This window comes from Delphinapterus leucas, chromosome 16, assembly GCF_059928025.1.
Source record: "Delphinapterus leucas isolate spDelLeu-1000000601 "Yukka" chromosome 16, BTC_Dleu_Yukka2, whole genome shotgun sequence".
In the NCBI taxonomy this organism is placed as follows: Eukaryota; Metazoa; Chordata; class Mammalia; order Artiodactyla; family Monodontidae; genus Delphinapterus; species Delphinapterus leucas.
In genome coordinates, this window is record NC_143144.1 from 68,195,799 (window position 1) to 68,214,986 (window position 19,188).

The following is a 19,188-nucleotide window of genomic DNA, read 5'->3' on the forward strand; positions in this document are numbered from 1 at the left end:
CTGGTTGGGTCTGGTCCCTTTTCACCTGGATGTTCCAGATGCAGATGTTTCTCTATGTTTCTCTTCCCCTGTGCACTCTCCTTGTTTGCTAGAATAAAACCCACTATTATGTTCTATTGAAATGTCCGTCCATACTGCAGCTATTATCACAGGCATACCATGGACCAGACACTATTCTAGGCACTGGGTAGACAACAACAAAAAAAGCGGACAGCAATCCCTGCCCTCATGGACCTTCCATCTAGCGTAGGAGATAAGCAAAAAATAAAATAAGTACGTTTCATAGTATATTAACCGTGGCATGTAAAATATACCCTATATACCATATTTTATCTAATCTAAGGTGCCATCAGTGGTAAGACACACCACTATTTTTTGATATCAACAAGGAAAAACATGTTACAAATTAAACGGTGAGACTCCATCAACTGTAAAATGCATCTCAATTTCAGAACAGTTAATGTGTGGAAAAAACACTTCTTAAAATCACAAGATATAGCAATATATCCTATAATATTTACCTATACAATATATAGCATATTAGAATGTGATTTTCATATAACTTCTGGTATAAGCTGGGGATTAGTAATGTAATACAAATCATGGAAGATCAGACACTCAGGGTTAAGTATATCAAGGCACCTCCTGTTTTTACAAGGAATCAAACTACATTTTTGAGGCACAAGGCCTTGACATTAGAACACCCTTGTGGTAGCAGCATGCCGTAATTCCAGAGCAGGCATTACTATCAGTTTAATTGTTAAAGAATGGCTGCTCTGGTGGTTCTTGGGATGTGAACCAAAATCCCTAGACAGTGTTTCAAAAGTATTTATACTACTTAGGCCAGGTGTTCAGTAGAATTTGAGAACTTTCTCAAATATGTAATTTGAGAAAGTTCTCCAAATGATTTGAATGTGTACCCCAGTTAAGAAACTCGGATATGGGCCAGTTCTCTTGTTTTATAATTGAGGAAACTGGGGCCCAGAGAAGCCAAGGATTCGTCCAAGCCTTGGATTTGTCCAAGGCCATGTAGATGGTGAGTTACTAGGCCTGGGGCCAGATTGCCTAATTCTTAATCCCTTTCCTCTTCTCACTCTACTAAGCTGGTCTTGCAAACTGAGACCCATGTCATGGCCTGGGTCACCATCTGCAAGTCTGCAAGGGACTGTCCTTGGCTATGCCCAAACTCAGGTCATTTAAGCCTCTTGATTTCCCCCTGGAAAGCAGCTGTTCTATGACCAAGGAAGCCACGAGGTCTGGGGCCCAGGTCCCAGCCTCTCCTGGGGGCAGGCAGTGACTTGGCCAGGCCAAGGGTTCAGATTGGGCTACCCGGCGCCAGCCGAGGGCAGCTGTCTACCCTGAAGACATCATCATCCCTCACCCCCAAGAAGATTAAACCTCTAGAACGGCACGGCTGGATGGGGTCTTGAAGATCATCAGGTCCTGATTTTCCCAAACCTTGGTCTTCACACCAGCTGGAATCTTTTTAAAATGTAGCTTCTTGGACCTACCCTATACTTGCTTATTCATTCTCTCTCTAGCGTGGGGCCTGAGAATCTGCATTTTAAAAGTCTTTCCAGATTATAATACTTCAACGTGAGAACCTGTGATCTCATCCGGCATTCTCGGCTGGATTGTGTAGCCCCCAAGGAGACACACAGCTCAAGGTCAACCAGGAAGGTAGGAAGAGTGAGTGCAGACTTGCCAGGGCCTTGAATTCTAAACCCTGTGTTTCTTGCAGGGCAGCCGACTGCACTATGTTCAGGGCCTCCGGGCCAAACCCCCAGGCAGGCTCGCCTCCCCACAGCAGACCATTCCTGTGGTCCCAGGCATGTCAGGTCCAGATGCTGGCTAAGCCCCTTACGCCCGCCAACTGCAGTTCAGGTTGCCCTGGCGCACCTGTCCTGAAGATGGGAGCCTCCATCGCAGGCTACCCAGATAGGGTTTCTTCCTGTCTGGGAAGTGGCCTTGACAGAATGTCTCTGTCCACACAGTCACACCTACTGCACCACACTCTGTGTTACACGTGTGAAAAGGGAGGAATTCAGCCCCAAGTAGCAGGTGCTGGCTGACACCTAAGTCAGGCAACTTGTAAACCTAGCATCCCCAGGAGGCCTTGAGGTAGGACTTGGGTTGTTCTTTGAGGAAGGGTAGAAGTATCCTTCATTTTCTCTCTGCAATCCCGGCTGTGCCCACGGCTGGTCAATGCTCTGAGAGAACCCACCAGAGTGATCGGAATAGCAGGTGGAGTCAGTGCTAGATGGGAAAACTAGACGCCTGCTTGGTCCATTGGTGGTACACCCACCCACATGCCTTTCCTGAGACGAGGTGGAGGAGAAACCCGGCCCTCCATCAGCAGCCTGGCCCAGAGAGATCCACGGTCTGCCCTTCTCCCCGTCAGTCTCACCCACCACTCAAAGCCAACCACAGCCTCTCCTAAAGAGAGCAGGTCGACCCCGTCACCTCAAGCACATCATCTTGTCTGACCCTCAGAATCAACCCTGGAGGAGGAAGGAGGAAGATATCATTTCTCCCATTTAACGGTTTCGGGTCTGAAGCTGGGAAAAGATGAGTGACTTTCCCCAAATCAGGCAGCTGGTGCCACTAATGATAAAGGGCAACATTGCTGAGTGTTTATTCCATGCCAGGCAGTGTGCTCAATCCTTTATGGTACTTCTCTTGGACTTCACAGCAACCTTATGCAGTAATTACTATGTTACTCACACTTTACAGTCGAAGATATTGGAGAACTTGCCTGCTGAGAGGTAGCATTTGAAACGGGGTCATCTGATGGCAAAGCCCACACACCTGACCACTGCAGGGGACTTAACCCTGCTGACTCTTAATCCAGTGCTCTTTGCACCGCTCTCGGCTGCCCCAGCCATCAGAGGATATGCAGCTGGGGCGCCAGGCATTTTCCGGTTCCACCTCACTGCGTTGAATCCAGACTCCCAGGAGCAGCCCGACAGGCTCGCCGAGTTGGGCTGGGGGCCAGCGGGAGCAGTGAGTGCTCTGGGGCGGGGCAGAGGTAGGCCCCCACCATGGAACCTCCGAGACACTGAGCCTGCCAGCCTGTCTGCTGGAGTCTCCAACGTCAGGCTGCGGTTTTGTCTTTCACAGTCGCTATAGGACAGAGCTGCTGCCGTCCCCACACTTCCAGCCTCCCTCTCGTCACTCTGCCTTTTACACGTGATGTGCTGCCTGGAACCCAAACCTTGGTCTTCACACCAGCTGGACTCTTTTAAAAATGTAGCTTCTTGGACCTACCCCATACTTGCTTATTCATTCTCTCTCTAGCGTGGGGCCTGAGAATCTGGAACTAGAACTAGAGATCTTTCTGGAAAACAAGTAGAGTTGTTGTGAGCATTAAATGAGTTTATAGAAGAAAAGCAGTTAGAATAGCACTTGGTCTGGGATAAGGCCTATGGATGTGTTTGCTATGGTTAGGATCTGTACTTTCTACCTTCTCTATGGGTCATTTGTAAACTAACATAAAGGGGGCGGAGCTCACCACTTAGCATGGGTCCTGGAGCCCTGGAAGGATCTGGGGAGGAAGAAGAGGGGTCCCACCCACTGGGCAAGGTGATAGGAGAGGGGGCCGAGGCACACCCCCCTTCCTCTCCCGCCAGCTCACCACTCTCTCTGCCCCCCGTCTTTGTCCCACAGAAGTACTTGTCCCAGCTGGCCGAGGAGGGCCTGATGGAGACCGAGGGGGCAGGCAGCCCTCGGCCCGAGGACAGCGGAATCGTGCCGCACTTTGAAAGGAAAAAGCTCTGACATCCCTGCCACTGCTGCAAGCGGGGAGAGGAGGGTCTGAGAGGTGGGGCCTTCCCACCCTCCGGGACAGGAACTAAGGCCAGAGAGGAAGGAAGACCAGGCAGGCCACGTGGCCTGGGTCCGTCCTCAGAGACTCATGAGATGCCCCTGAAGTGCCTGCCGGAGGCCTCACCGCGGTGTGTCCAGTCTGCTGAGGGGCACCCACTCTCTCCCTGTCGACTCCTGTTTCCTTCAAACAGTCTTTCAGTTTGCTTCTCTCTTCCTCCCCATCCCACCCCCTCCTTCTGTGCCCAGTGTCATTTCCTTTTCATAAAATCCACCTTCTCAGGGATTTTTACAGTGTTCCGATTCTTGATGGGATAGGACAGGTCAAGCCAGGCTGAGTCTTCCAAAAAAAAAAAAAGATTTCACGGAGACTCCTGGGTTGAGAACCACGCCAGTGAACCTGGAGCCGTTTCTCTGCCTGGCGTCCTGTGTGTGTGGGGAGCTGATTCGGGTCCTGCAGTCCTGGAGGGGGGAACCCTAGACAGTCAGTGGGGCAGAAGCTGGGAGTTCCTCCAGCTTGGACCACCTTTCTGAAAAGCCCTGATTTTCATAACTCTTTCATCCTCTCTGTCGTTCTAGAAGCCCACCAGATTCATGCCTTAGAATAAAATTTGAGGAGGAAAAGAGCCCTTCATTTTGGAAGCTCTGATAAGTTCCCCCCAAATGTATTTCCTTCCTCTTGATTTCAGGAGATGCCAGGGTTTGTTCTACTCTGGACGTTGAATTTGGTCTAGACTCACTTTAAGTGAAAATGAAAACAGAAGCGTCTTCCCCTCCGGTTAAAACAGCAGAAGGTCAGGGCTTCCGTTGAAGGTTGGCCTCCCAGCCGTAAATGGTTGGCTTGGGAGACACCAAAACGAGGAAGTGGCATCTGCCCTTGACTCGCCCTTGGGAGCCTACACTCTGGGCTCCAGCAGCCTCATAGCGGGACGGTTTTTAAATGGTCTCTTGGAGGCAGGGGACACAAATGAGAGAGAAGACTGCAGGACTGCGGAGCATTTGAGGGTTGCCAGGTGTTTGTAGGTGGACCCTTTCCAACTGGGCAGAAGGTTAAGGGCATCTGAGAGTTGACCCCGTGTGCAGACTTTGATATTAAATGTTACGCAGCACAGGGCTCCTTCCCACCAGGCTCTGCGATACTGAAAGGTCAGTGGCTTCAGGCCCCAGACAGAAAAAGCTGCAGGGTCTGCCATCCATTGGAAGGGTCTGGGGAAAGGTGCTGGGGGAAAATGAGGCTCAGCTGCAGCCCTGGAGAAACCCTTGAGAAGGTCGGAGGGGAGCCTGGTGCTACTTCCTCAAGCTGAGACACTTGCCCGGAGGCGGCCGCCCCAGCTCTGCCCCTGGAAGACCGTTCCTGTTCTATTCCTGACCACAGGCAGGTAGACTAGGTCGAGATTGTGTGTTTTAATTTTTTGCTTTTTTCTTTCAATGGTAGATAAGACTATACTGCGCATTCTGTCCTCCGCACTAAAGGCAGAAGGGTAGAGAGATTATCTGAGTTGGACACTGACGTTTTATCAGTGAGGGAACTGAGGCGCAGAAAGTAAGGAAAAACAGAACATAAGAGGATCACGTGTAAACCTTGGGGCAAGTGGTCGCTGGCAAGGAGACAACTGTTGGGGACCTGTGAGAGGGAAGAGTTCAGGCGAGCACCAGAGGCAAACAGACCAGCTTGGACAGGTATAGGGAGAGGCTGGAGGCAGCAGGGAACCTGAACTTGGCATCAAGCAGCGGGGGGCCTCAGCAAGGTGAGTGTCTCAAAGAGAGTAGAGTTTGAAAGTGGTGACTCAGCCCAGACCTGGTCCCCGGGCTGACTCCTCTGTTTTTTTTTACCTGGTGCTCTGGAAACCCACCTCCTCCATTTTTCGGAAACCTCTGACCCTGTGTGTCTTCCTTCCCACTGGTGGGAAGTCAGGAGACAGCTCTCTGGCCTCCTTTACTGAACCTTGCTGGGAAAAACCTAAAGGCTAAAACTGCATTTTCAGAGATGCTGGCAGTCTCTTCTCCCAGCAAAGTAGAAGCTGACCCTGCCAGCTCATCCCCCCCCAAGCAGCGTTTCCATGGAAATCTGGATGGCTGTTCCAACAGCTGAATTCCCTAGTAATGTAACTTCTCCTCTGCTGATAGACTGACCTTCCCCATATTTTAAAGCTGGAGAGTGGCCCTGTGAAGGAGAGAGAAGAGGCTCTTTGCAGTCAATCAGAACCTTTAGTTTAAAAAATCATCTAAGATCCTTTTTTTGTGTGTATATATATATGTTTTTATTTATTTTTATACAATTCCATTGGCATAGTTTCACCCACTCTATAATTTGCGCTTTTTATTCCTACGTGTGTCATACACAGCGCAGTATTAAAAGCAACCAGGAAAATACTGATTTTTTTTTTTTAAAGCTTTTCTTCAGTGTTTGTTAACCATTTCAAAATGTCTCCCCGAAAAGGTCGTTCCAGAGCAACTGCTGCCTTGAGCAACAAATGTATTCGTACCGGGTTAACATAACAAAAGGCCTGTCTACTTTCTCTTTACCGTAAACACCTGAAATAAAGTGTATCCACAGAGTATTCCCAAAGAATTTGGTAAATTTGATGTTGTTGTGAGCAGCAGCTGTTAGTATCAGGGTTTCCCTTGACACTGAGGCTGTGATCTGTTAGATTATACTTGAACTGGACCAGAGTTTGACTTTTGAGCTTATGAAAAAAAGAAAAACATTTGTTAAGTTTGAATTTGTAAAGTATTGGAATTTGCTGAGTGTCCCATAAATCGTCACCACTTTTCCCGATCTATATAACTGACAGCAAGTGTTCGTTTTTACAAAAGGAAAAAAAAAAGATTTTTAATAAAGGGAATTTGAAAGCTCTTGAGTGAGTAGCCCTCTGTCACACAGGGATCCCTCAATCTTTGGCTGGGGGATGCTCAGCGAGCACGGAAGTTGGGATTTGGTCCCTCTCTGAATCTAGAATGTTTCTGAAGAGTTGAAAAAAGAGGACACAAGAGGTTCCACTCAGGCCTCGGGGGATCAGAGCTTCTCAGGGGTGAACCTCCAGGAGGGTTGAGTGCGGGAAAGTAGGGAGCTGCTGTTCCCCACCCCAGAAGGGTCAGATAGAAAAACCTCTTGGCCTCTTATACCCCCCGGCCCTTCTACCCAGTACTCTCGGATCTTCTAGTGGCCAAACTTTGTTGTCCTACACCAGGGTCAGGCTGTTTCTGGAGGTTCCATCATTGTGAGGTGGTCAGCGCCTAGCCTGGGCACTTGTTAGCTCTGTGGCTTCCGAAGTCCCGCTTGCTTGGGTGTAAGGGCAGGTAAAGGTATTAATCGCCTCTCTGGTTGTTTCAGGGTTAAGATGATTGCTGGTGAAAGCACTGGCTATGCCGCACGGCCCTGAATCTTTTTCGTTTCGGAAGTCTGTGCTCAGGACAACAGCCCTCCAATTTTCAGTGGTTCTTAAGTTCTTTCTCAACCATTTCTTCTAGCAAAACAATGCCAATCTCCTGGGACCAGTTAGCAAGTCCTTTGAATGGCCTGGAACCTTCTCTGGGCCTTCCCCTCCTGTTGGCAGTGCTCCTGGGTCAACGGGGAGGGGCTGGGCAGTCTGGCCCCAGAGGGCAGAGTGACTGGGGCTCTCTGTAATTAGTGGGAGCAGATTGGTCCATCTGAGGTAAGTTCCCGTCAAGCCTGCTGCTGCCACCCCTCCCCGCCCCCCCACACCTGTTGTGGCCATGGGAGGGCTGAGCTCAGGCCTCCAGTTCCCAACCAGGAGGGGTGGAGAAACATCCTTCCCCGCAAGTGCTGGCTGCGCCCTAGCAGGCCAAGGCAGTGGGTGGGCCTGGAGCTCGTCCTGCTGCCCTAGTTCAGGATCCAGAATGGCTGGCGGTACCCTTAGTGCCAAGTCCCAGCGCGTCCCTCCACGTGGCCCAACTCTTGGGGGCACCACGCACGTTGTATTCTGTGAGATGACCCGACCCCCAGAGCTGTGTAATAGAGCCATCCTGCCAGGGGGCTCCCTGAATTGCAGTTCCTTGCCATGCTTGGGGGCTCCCGTTTGCTCTCTCGGGTTCCTAAGGACCTGAGGGCCAGGTTCTGAACCAGTCTACCAGGCCGGAGCCCTGACATTCAGACCCATTCTCCAGGCTCCCTCCTTTCCCCAAGGATCAGCACCAGACCGCCCCAGCCTGACTCTGCCACGGCCCTCGCAGGCCAGGCCGCTTAGGGACTGACCTTGGCCCTCATCTGGCCTGAGATCTCTGTGCCCCTCTGAACAGCAACAGCAACTGTTGACTGTCCCCCAAGGCAGTCATGGGACATCAGGGCTCACCCTCAACAGCTCCCCATTCTCCTTTCCCACCACACCGACCCCACAAAGCAGCCTAACCCAAGTGGATTTCCAAACATGTTAGAGCAGGATGTCCCCAGAAACCCCCAAGTCCTGGCCCTTCCTTTTACAGATGAGAAAACAGGCCCAGAGAGGGGAAGTGACTTGTTTAAGGTAACACCACTTATTGGTATAAGGTAAGAATGGAATCCAGATGTCCTGGGAGGTCCTACTGGGAACACATGGGGAGCTTGGATTTTTTCAGCCAAATTATTTCATAATTTTCTAGGTCTAGCCCTAGCTGGACTCCAGCAATCAGCAAGGACTCAAAACAAACCCTTGATTTTTGTGCTTTGCGTGGATCTGAATCACCTGGGGAACCTTGTTAGAACTAGAGATTCCCGGCCTCCTGCGTGGAGATTCTGCCTCACTCTAGGTCATGGGGGCTGGGGGTGAGGCATTTGCATCTTAGCAAGCCTCCTGGGTGATTCAGTGCAGGTGGAGTCCACTGCTGGCGCTTTTAAAAAACGCTGCCCTAGATGTCAACCGGGGACTTCCCCAGCAGCTCCTGGAATAGAAGGGACATTTATTTTGCTGGGGGGAAGGGCAGAACAGAAGTGAATGGAAAGCATTCAAGGTAGGGAAGACTCCAGTGTGGAAAAGGCTTCAAGATGGGAGACAGAGCGGGGAGGAGCTACGGTCTCGCCATGGCAGATGGAGATGGTGGGAGCTGGTGGTGGGAGGGGGCTGGGTTTGGAGCATGTGTCAGGATTTTTTTCAGTTGAATTCATACTTACTGTGGTTAGGCAAAAGTCTTCCAGTGGTCTCTTTGCCCTCGTTAATGGCCGAATGCACTGTGATTATTAAGAAGACTCCTGGTGATAGGCTGGCCCCTCAGGGCAGTGCGTTGTGCAGTCAGCAGGCCTTTTGAGGAGACTGGAGTCACAGGCAGCAGGGGAGTTCCCCAGGGCCTTGTCACTGCCGGCGGGGAACCCTGGGGTCACACACTGTCCCACGCTCCATGAGCCACCACAAATACCAGTATTAGCCCTGCAGATTATTAAGCCTGTCTGCACGCCACACGCAGTGTGCACTCTGTAGGGACACTGTCTCTCAGCTTCTTTACAACATTGAGAGACAGGCACCGTTATTCTCCCATCTCACAGATGGGGAAAATGAGGCTCAGAGACACAAAGCGGTTTGCCCAGGGACAGGCAGCCAGTAAGTGGCAGAGTTGGGATTCAAACCCAGGTCCACGTGACTCTCAAACAATGCTTTTAACCAGTATTCTCTACCGCCCTTCTCAGGGCTGGGGTCTTCTCTTGTTCCTGCTTCTTGCTGAAACCTCTAGACCCTGGGTGGGCCAGGAATAGCCGGCTTGGGAGGATTACAGAGCCAAATTTAGCTAGACTCAGGTGCTTATGACTGACCTCCTGATTGTTAAATTCCTGAAACTGATCTCCTCAACACTTCCCCTCCTTAGAATGTAGCTAAAGAAAGGCCTCCACCCACGCACTGCAGGAAAACAGGCAGGAAGGCTGAAGGTGCCAGAGAAACACTGCTTCTTCCTTCTCCCTACTCAGGAGCTTCTACCCGGGGAGCTGGATCCAGGGGGTGAGTGATGGGGGAGGGCCGGGTGATGGGGGTGCTGCTTCTGCTTCAGGGCGGGGAGGAAAGTGCCTTGTTTTGTGTTCCTGGGGGATTTCGGGGTATAAGGGCTGTGATCAGAAGGGGATTTCCCACTGTCCCAAAATGCGGGCAGGCTTTGCACTTTTAACCCTTCTTTCCTGAGGGGAACCTCTTAACAGCAAGGAGCTGAGATAATATACAACACAGGCCATGTGTGACCACATTAAGCAGAGAAGATATTTTAAGTGAGGACTGAGGAAACCTGGAGGCAGCAAGTGTGTGAGCAGTAAGGGCTGATGTGGTGGTGGTGAAGAAGCATGAAATGTGACTGGGAGCCTCCTGAGACCCAAGGCAAAAAGAGCAAGCATGCTCCCTTACTTGGCTCTCCTTCTTATACTAGAGAGAGCATGCCAGTTAATCTGGGGAAATTGTTCTACTCGATTCCATACTCCAGAAGAATTCTCCTTTGAGACTGTACATGGTATGGGCAGAGGCACTAATAAGAGGCTTGGAGATTATCCTTAGGTAGCTGGCAGCCTGAAGTTGGAAAAGAACACAGTGGCGGCCCCTCTGGAGGGGACATTAGGATGGTCCCTGGTCTGTGTGAAGTGGAGCCTCCCAAAGTGTCCAAATGCCTGACCTTTGCTCATGCCTGCCTAGCCCACGTAAGCCAGTGTGCTGGTTTGAGTTGGTGTGTTTCAGCTTTTTTCCCAAAGTTTTTCAAATTTCTCTTGTTATTTGGCTGAGCTTCCAGGAGCCGTGTCCACAGGACAAGGAGGCCACTGTCATCTCTACCACCTGACTGCTCACCTGAGAACAGAACACTCTGGGTGGGGACCCTGCCAGTCTGGGTTCTGGGAAAATCTCGAGGGCATTTACTCTTTGCGGCTCCCCCATGGGCTGACCTCAGCCAGGAGGGAACCCAGCCATACTGGGAAGCACTGATTCCCTCAGGCTGAGCCTGGAAGCCACCTCAAACCTGCCTGACAAGGACCAGCCCTGGGGAGGAGGGGCGCAGACGACCCGCCTGTGAGAGCTCTCATGCTGCCGTCTGCAACACCGGGAGGGAGGGAACTTTCTGGTTCAGGAGCCGCTCCCTGTGCCAGGCCTCAGGGCCTTGAGCCCCTGTGTCAGATCCACAGTGAACTCACTCAAGCTTGGGCGAATGCGGACGTCCCACCACCTCAGTCTTCCGGTCTGCGCTTGATGGCTGTCTTGAGCTTGCCCGAGGTTGTTGAAGGGGAAGTGGGACTTGAGCGGGACTCGAGGTCAGTCACGAGGGGCGGTGGTCGCCTCTGTCCCTGCACTTCCCCCAGCCCCAGTGCTGCGTGCCACAGGCTTGCCTGGAGATCTGGTCCTGTTACCGTCTTCCCATCCCCGCTGGGGCGGTCCACCGTCTGTGGGGGACAGGTCCCTCTCAGGAGCAAACACGGGTGCGTCTGCGGGGCAGGCTGACTCCTGTGCCATCCTGGCCTCTGGGCTCTGGATCCTCGTGTGCCTCCGCTGGCATCGCTGAAGCTACTCACTGCCTGCCTCGTCTCCACCCGCTTTCTCACCGCCACAGCCTCTACTTGTGGTCTGGCCATGCTTAGTGCCGCATCGGTCCCCAAATAGGCCCCTTCTCAGCTCCTCGGTTTTGCGCCTGGTCCACTGCGTGGATGCCCTTCTCCCTTCTATTTGGAAACTATGACCTTCTTAACATTCATTCTAAGTAAGCGTTAGCTCCTTTACGAAGCCTTCTTTGACCCTCTTTTTTCTCCCCACAGGTGTTACTTCTCCTGCACTGTGTCCCAGGACACAGTCCCCCATCTCACACACACACACACACACACACACACGCGCGCGCACAAGCCTCGCTTTTATAGCCCTTATCAGGTTGCCCTGTGATCTGTTTATAGGTTTGTCTCTGCATGAGCCATTGAGTCTACAAGGGCAGGGAGTGTGTCCTGCTGCCCTGTGCCCGCCACAGAACAGGCACCAGCGACTGTTAGTTGAAGGGCTAAGCAGCCCCCTTGCCCATCCCTGGGACTGGCTACAGTAACAGATGCCTGAGCCCCGGATCTCTGCCCAGCCACCAGCTGTGCTGTAGGAACACGGTGTGTCCTTGGAGTGGTGCCAGGGAGCACCCACCTCCCATTTCCCCGCCCTGGCCCTGTCCATCTTTTCCTTCCGGGTTCTCACTTACCGAGGACTTGGGGCTCTGACAGTTGGTGACACAAACCCTGCTTGTGTTGCCCAAAGCTTGTCCTTTTAACAGATTCTTCTACAGCCACAGGGCTGGGCTTCCTGTGCCAACTTCATTTCTCTGTGCCCCCAGGGGCATCCCCTCTCCAAACCCATCTGTCCTCACTCTGCATCCCCACCTAGTCAGGCCCACCCAGTTCTCAGGGACCTTCCCGGGTAGAGCCGGGAACAAAGCACGGTTTATGACAGTTGTGTCAACACTGGGTAGATGGCCTCAGTTCATCCTGCATCTTGGAAACCACGCCTGCCTGCTGCTTGGTGCCCACACCTAATCAATGCCTCCTAAAGACCCAGGGGCTGCAGGGAGGCGCCTCACACCCTCCTCTCCTAGCATCTGGAAAGCTAGGAGAGCTGCTGAGTGGGGATGTCACAGCTCTGGAAGAGGGAAACCTTGGTCTAGGCTGAATAGGCTGGTCAGATGACCTGTTCCCAGCTAACACACACGAGCCAGGAATCAGCAGAGATGAGGGGCAGAGAAGGAGGCCTGGAAGCTCAGCATGGGCCCAGCTCAAACCACCCGGGGGTTTGGGAGAGTCTTAGGGCTTCTCCTCACCTACCTAAGGTCCTACAAGTCCACCTCCCAAATAAATATTTCCTGACTTTTCCCACAGGCTCTGAGCTCTGGGCAGGCCTTGGGCAATTCCTAGACTGCAGCCAGCCTGGGTGGCCCTCTCCGGAGGGAGGGGGGGGATGGTGGAATTTGCAAATCAGATTGGACTTGGGCTCCACCTTTGTTGACACTTGATTTCCTCAACTCCATCTTGACTTCTGCAGCCTCTCCCCTCTCTTATTTATACTCCCGCTGCGCAGAGCTCTACAAAGGGCAGGGTACACTGGGCACCTTGTCTGATCCTGGCACGGGAAAAGCATTCAGCTCAGGGAGGTGGGAGCCAGTCAGCCGGGTTGCATTCTGCCCTCGTCACTGGGGGCCTCCTAAGTTCTCCCAACAGTCCTTTTATGGCCACAAGAACCCCGAGACTCTGGGTGCCTGCTGGGCAACTTGGAAGCTGAGGACCCACATACCAGGGCTCAGCTAGGTGGCCAAAGCGGGGCCCACTCATTCCCTCCCCTGTTGCAGATCATCGTTATAGTTTGTCCCCTATTTTTTCCAAGGTCCTAAGGAAGCATGATCTCCTCCCCAGAGGCCACCTTCCCCCCGCCATCCTTCCTCCTTCCTGCTCTGCATCTCCCCAGAGCTAAGAGGCCTTTCCCGCCCAGTGGAGGCCACTCTTTTAGTACATTGTCCAGCCTTTTGTGGTTAGGTTCTATTTGGACTGGATGGGGAGGAGTGGGCTTTCCAGCCGCCATGGTGCTCTGGCCTTAAGCCAGCCAGCCTAACCTCTGTCCCTGGGCCTCCTCAACCCCGGAAGGGCAGGCAGTCATCCTCACCCCACCTTCCTCCCTCCTGGTGCTTTGTGAGGACAGAAAGGCCTCAGTCTGTTATTTAAGCCCACGTGTGTATGTGCGCATGTGTTTGTGCTTCCCTGCACGCATGTGTGATACGTGTACGTGAAGCTTCTGAAGAACAGTGCTCACAGTTGGAGGTCTTAAAATCTGAGCCTTCCCAGGTTGCCCCATCTTAGGGATCACTCCAAGCCTGCCCCTTGCTGCGGCCCAGTGCACCCACCTCTGTTTTAACCGACACTGAGATCTGCCTGTTCTCTCACTCCTGGCCCAAGAATTATTTCTGTGGGATTAGTCAAAGCCTCTTTGCCTTTCCCCTTCCTTGCTAAAGAAAATTTTAACTGCCAACCATTTGCCCCTCCCTCTCTTTCTTAGTAGCTAAAACAGGTCAATCTGCCAGGCTAGGGAAGAAACAGAGGAGTGCGCCTGGGGTGATGTCCTTTGAAGATGGCTGAGGCTGACTCTCAGAAGAGGGGAGGGAGGGAGGGAGGGAGAAAGAGCAGGAGGGAGAGGAAGAAAGAGGATGCACTCTCTGGGGAAGATGTCAAGGAGGTTTCATCGTGTTTTGGTGGAGAGCAAAGAGTTTGGGATGGAAAGAGAGGCTTCTGGGCAGCTGTAGGTATTTGAGAGTTGGAAACCAAAAGAAAGGGATTTCAGGACACGTTGCTGTGGATTACAAATTTGATCTTAAAGTTCTTTGAGAGACCCAAATATTTTTCGTCTTATCTAAGACAGCATCAATTATCAATTTTATCTTTATTTTTTTGTACAACTAGGAAAGAAAAAACACTGCCAATTAAATTCTAACACATGTATTCTTATCAAATCGTTTGTTAGATGCAACCTGACTTTAAGGAATGTTAAAATGTGAAAAATTGTGTGTATTAAAATATATGAATACAGTACTTTTACTTTAGATTCTTTAAAATGCAACAACATGCTGGGGCTAGGCAGTGCCAAGCTCTTAAATTTATTCTGACTACAGTCCTGCATTTGTTAGTCTCCCCAATGCTAACCCATCCCTTGGAGGGACACTGACTCTTTCACCCTGTAACCTTCACAACATTTACTACGTGAGCCTGGCACATCGTAGGAACCCATTTACTCAATTAAATTTTATGGAGCAATCATATATTCCCAGGGGGCTGCAGTTCCTCTCCTATACATATTTTTCACTTAAGTGACAGTCTGAGAGATGGATAGACAGACACATACACACACACACCACAGCCTGAACATCTGGATGATCCGGTGACCTGATTTCAGTCCTCCTTTGTATGTGTGGGTTTATGATGGCCTTGGTGCCAGCAGCGTACCAATTGCTCTGATTATCCCAGGCCCTCGAGGAAAGTATAGATAGGGGCTTCGCACACAAAGAATGTGTTTGTGCCTGCTGAAGGGACGAGGGGGTGGTTTTAAGAAAGAAATTGGCGGTAATTGAGAGCACAGGGACAGATCACGTTGCCTACAGAGAAGAAAGGAGGTTTTATGGCAGAGCCCCCAAAGACTACCATCATTGAAGGGATGTGCAAAGGAGTCTGAGAAAAAGCAGCCGTAGAATTAGGAGGAAACCTGGGAGAATATGACATCAAGGAGACCCAAGTAAGAAAGTCTTTCAAAAGGGAAGTACTGGTCACCAGAGCTGAATGGTTGAATTGATGGTCTATAACCCTGATAGATCATATTAGATGAGTGCCTCTGAGCATAAACAAGTAGAAGAGGCAGAGTATGAAATGGTAAATGTGAAACAGCCTAGACAGGTAGAATTGCATTTGAGCAAATGCCATTTTAGAACTGCGATGTCTGACATGATATGACTTCCATTGACTTAAAACTTTCTTCTTTTCTTCGGCCCAGTTGAGTTGGGGTTCTGTCACTTGCAAACAAGTGTTCTGGCTATAGCCCCATCTGCCTGATGAGCTGGCCCAGGGTTCTCTGTCCTTGGCTCATGCCTAAACTGGACGCCCTCTGGACATTGTACTTTTTGTTGATTTTAATTGATAAATGTTTAATTTTTAAATGCCTACAAAATGTGACATATGTCAACCAGTCTCCTATAATTCAACCCATCTTGTATGTAGATATATACATTTTGTTTCAATGTGGAATTGTTAGAATGTGGATTAGGACCTCTAAAGCCAGGGAACCCTTAAAATATCCACCAAAATGATCCTCTTGATCTGTCACCATTGACTTTCTCATGGGCCTGTATACTTGCCCTCCACTCCATTTGCCCTGACACCATCCTCATCCCAGTACAAACTTTAATGTGCATATGAATCACTTAGGGATCTTTTAAAATGTGGTAGGTCTGGGATGGTACCTGAGATTGTTCATTTTGAACAGGTTCCTAGGTGATACCCATACTTCTGGTCCGTGGGTAGCACTTGAAGTACTGAGGCAATAAACGCTTATTATTCTCAGGTTTGACATCCAGAGTTTGTACTCTTCCCTGGAAGTCCCAAAGGTCCAGAATGTGCAGTGATTTGTCATTTAATTAATCCATGAACTTTATAATTAGGCAAGCTTTGAAACTGACAAATAGTATAAGCTGCTTAGCCAGTGACAACCTGGTTAACAGCCTACCAATTGCATTTTAAAAAACCAAAGTAATGTATACACTTAACACAAAAAAATCAAATTGCACTAAAAGGCTTATTAAAGAAATGGCAGTTCCCTGTGTTGCCTGCTTAGCCATCCACAACCTACAACCAGCTTCTAACCACTCCCCACTGTTGCAGCTATTTCTTCTATTTTCCCCCTTCTTTCTCTCTTTCTTTCTTCCTTCTTTCTTGCTGCGTTGGGTCTCTGTTGCTGCACACGGGCTTTCTCTAGTTGCGGCAAGTGGGGGCTACTCTTCGTTACGGTGCACAGGCATCTCCTTGTGGTGGCTTCTCTTGTTGCGGAGCATGAGCTCTAGGTGTGCGGGCTTCAGTAGTTTTCTGCATGGGGGCTCAGTAGTTGTGGCTCGCGGGCTCTAGAGCACAGGCTCAGTAGTTGTGGTGCACGGGCTTAGTTGCTCCACGGAATGTGGGATCTTCCCAGACTAGGACTTGAACCTGTGTCCCCTGCATTGGCAGTCAGATTCTTAACTGCTGCACCGCTAGGGAAGTCCTCCATGTTTCTAAATAATATGCATACAATGCATTCGCTCTTGCTGAATGAGTTTTAGACATTCTCTGCTGACTTCTTGGTATGGTAGAGGAGAATTTTAGCTTGCTTACACTACCCCTTCCCAACCTCCCTCCCTCCCATTCTAAATTGATATTTGTGTTTTTATTATTATAGCTAAATAGATATGAATCACTCCCGTGCCAAGTAGAAAGCTGTGATCACACTGTCTTTCTTACACTTTTTTCTTTTTTTGGTTAATAATTACCTCTTTTTGTTGTTGTTGTCATCGTTAGTGTCCTTTGAACCCAGTTCTGTAAATAGAATTATCCACAGGGTCAGTAATCTTTTGGTTCCTTTTTTTTCTTTTCTTTTCTTTTTTTTTTGCCTGAATCTTCTCTGTAGGACTCTCCCCACTTCTGTCTGTCACCCAGTTTCAGTAGGAGCCAGTTACCCTCCAGACTTACCATGAAGCTGTTGTCCTTAGACTGTCACTGCCATCATCCTAGATGCCCTTTGCGTCTCTCCTGTGTTGTATCTCTTCCTGGAGCCCATACCTTTCTCTTTCTTTATTTACTTTTGTTTTCAGTAGAGCATATATTCAAATAATTCCTGAAGAGCATGGGAAGTAATAGCTTTGAGGCTTTTCAGCTCTTGAAATGTCTCTATTCTACTCTCAAAATTGATTTGGAGCCTGGCCAGGTAGAGATTTCTGGGTGGAAAATCATTTTCATTTGGAATACTAAAAACATTGCTGCATTGTCTTCTAGTTTCCAGTGTTGCTTTTGAGAACTCCCATACCATTCTTATAATTGTTTCTTTGTGACCTGATTTTTCTTTCCCCTCTGGAAGTTTTTGGGGTCTTCTTTATATCCTTAGAGTTTTACACATCACCGTATTGTACCTTGGTGTGGTCCTTTTTTAAAACAATTCATTCTGCTGGTTGCTTTCTACCCAGAGACTCACATGAATGTTGTGCTTCGACCTTCCCTAAGGCTATCTCTGCAGCTAGGTCAGTTTTCCCAGCTCCTGAGTACTGTGCTTGGCCTGTTTTGTGAGAAAGAAGCAAGTGGCAGGTAGCTGAGTGATAGCCATATGAACCCTGTGTTACCCATGCTTTGCCCTGTGGTTACAGAGATCAGGTCCACTGTCATAAAACTCCAGGGCACCATGGATTGGTAGTCTATGTGAGTGGTCCCACTGAAGCTGTTCAGTGCACACCCTACATGGTCATACCCAGCGGTCCTAAGAGCCATAGCTTTTCAAACTATGTTCCATTTGACTCTGATGCCGCAATATGCAACTCACAAAAAGGATGCCATAGTTAAATAAGATTGGGAAGGCTGCATTTTATATATCCCTCTCTTGGAGATTCTCAGTGGAAATCTGCATACTAAAGGTTCTGAGGTCCTACAGTAAGGTCACCTGCTTGACTTGACTTAATCCCTTCTTTCACCAACTATTTTACCGTGCAATCACTGTGATTCAGAGGATACTTATGCCATGCAATACTGGACTTTAGCAAATGCCATTGAACAATACTGTAAACTCCATGAGAGCAGAAACTATGGGAAGTCTTATTTTCTGCAGTATGCCAGGGCCTAATACAGTGCCGGGCACATAGTAGACCCTAGAAAATTATTTGTTGAATAAATCAATGAGTCAATGAATGATTGATGCTTTCACAAGCCCCTGATCTCCTTGGTACTCTCTATATGGACAAAAAGTGAGGTCCTTTGAGTGCATTATTTATGTTGTTTTGCTAGCATTGAATTCTGTTCTGCGGTCAGTTGTCTTTTCTAAATGATACGTTTTTCAGGATGCAGTGAGATTTTAGGCATTTAGATTTGTTCCCTCTGTGCACGGGGCTGGGCAAGCACAACTGTTTCCCATTAACCCAGCCACTCTGAGGCCTCCCTTCTCTCTGTGGTTTGGGCTGGAGAAGAAGCACAAGCAGGCCCTTCCCAGTGGTTTTTTGTGTGGTTGGCAACAAGCTAACGCCAGCCTTGGAAAAGGAAGGGCATGCAGCCTCTCTGACTTCACTCTGTGATTCTGGGGCCCTTGGGCAATAACGAAACTCCCAGAACCCCTTCTGGGGAGTTGCCAGGCTCAGCCTGTGTGTTCCTTGAGAAGGAAAGGCATGAAAGTGTCTCAGGAACCCCGAGGTCTAGGAAATGTAGGATCTGGGGGCTGAGGTAAGAGCGAGAATGAAAATATTCTCCTCGGTTTTACCCTCAAGTGCAAGAGTTAATAAACTACAGCCTGAAGCCGAACCCACCCCACTGCCTCTTTTTGTACTGCCTGTGAGCTGAGCTTCATTGAAAACAAAGCGAAAAGAGTAATATTTTATGACACGTGAAAATTATATGAAATTCAGCTTTCAAAGATGAAATACATAAAATCTCATTACACATCAGCATTAACAGATGAATATTTGCAATAGCTTTTGAAGACAGAGGCACTGACTTTGAACTCCAGTTAAGTGAAATGTTACTCCTCAAAAAAGAATGTTATTCTTCTCATCGGGAGACCTGTATTATTAAAAAAAAAACTGTACTCTATTATCATTATTATATTTTGAACTCCATCATTAAAAATATCATAGAAATTTGTTTTCTCTTTTGCTTTTTAAGAGATACATAATAGTCCTGATTTTGCCTCTTGCCTA

General features: G+C 49.4%; 1 protein-coding gene across 1 annotated transcript in view; it reads left to right on the plus strand.

Moving 5' to 3' along the window:
• Positions 1 to 19,188, plus strand: part of RBM20 (RNA binding motif protein 20) — an 89,462-nt gene that overhangs the window by 57,012 nt on the left and 13,262 nt on the right. Inside the window, exon 13 of the mRNA XM_030759263.2 lies at positions 3,667 to 9,746. Within this exon, the coding sequence (XP_030615123.2) occupies positions 3,667 to 3,777 (111 nt within the window). The 3' untranslated portion in view covers positions 3,778 to 9,746. The remainder of the gene's footprint in view (positions 1 to 3,666; positions 9,747 to 19,188) is intronic.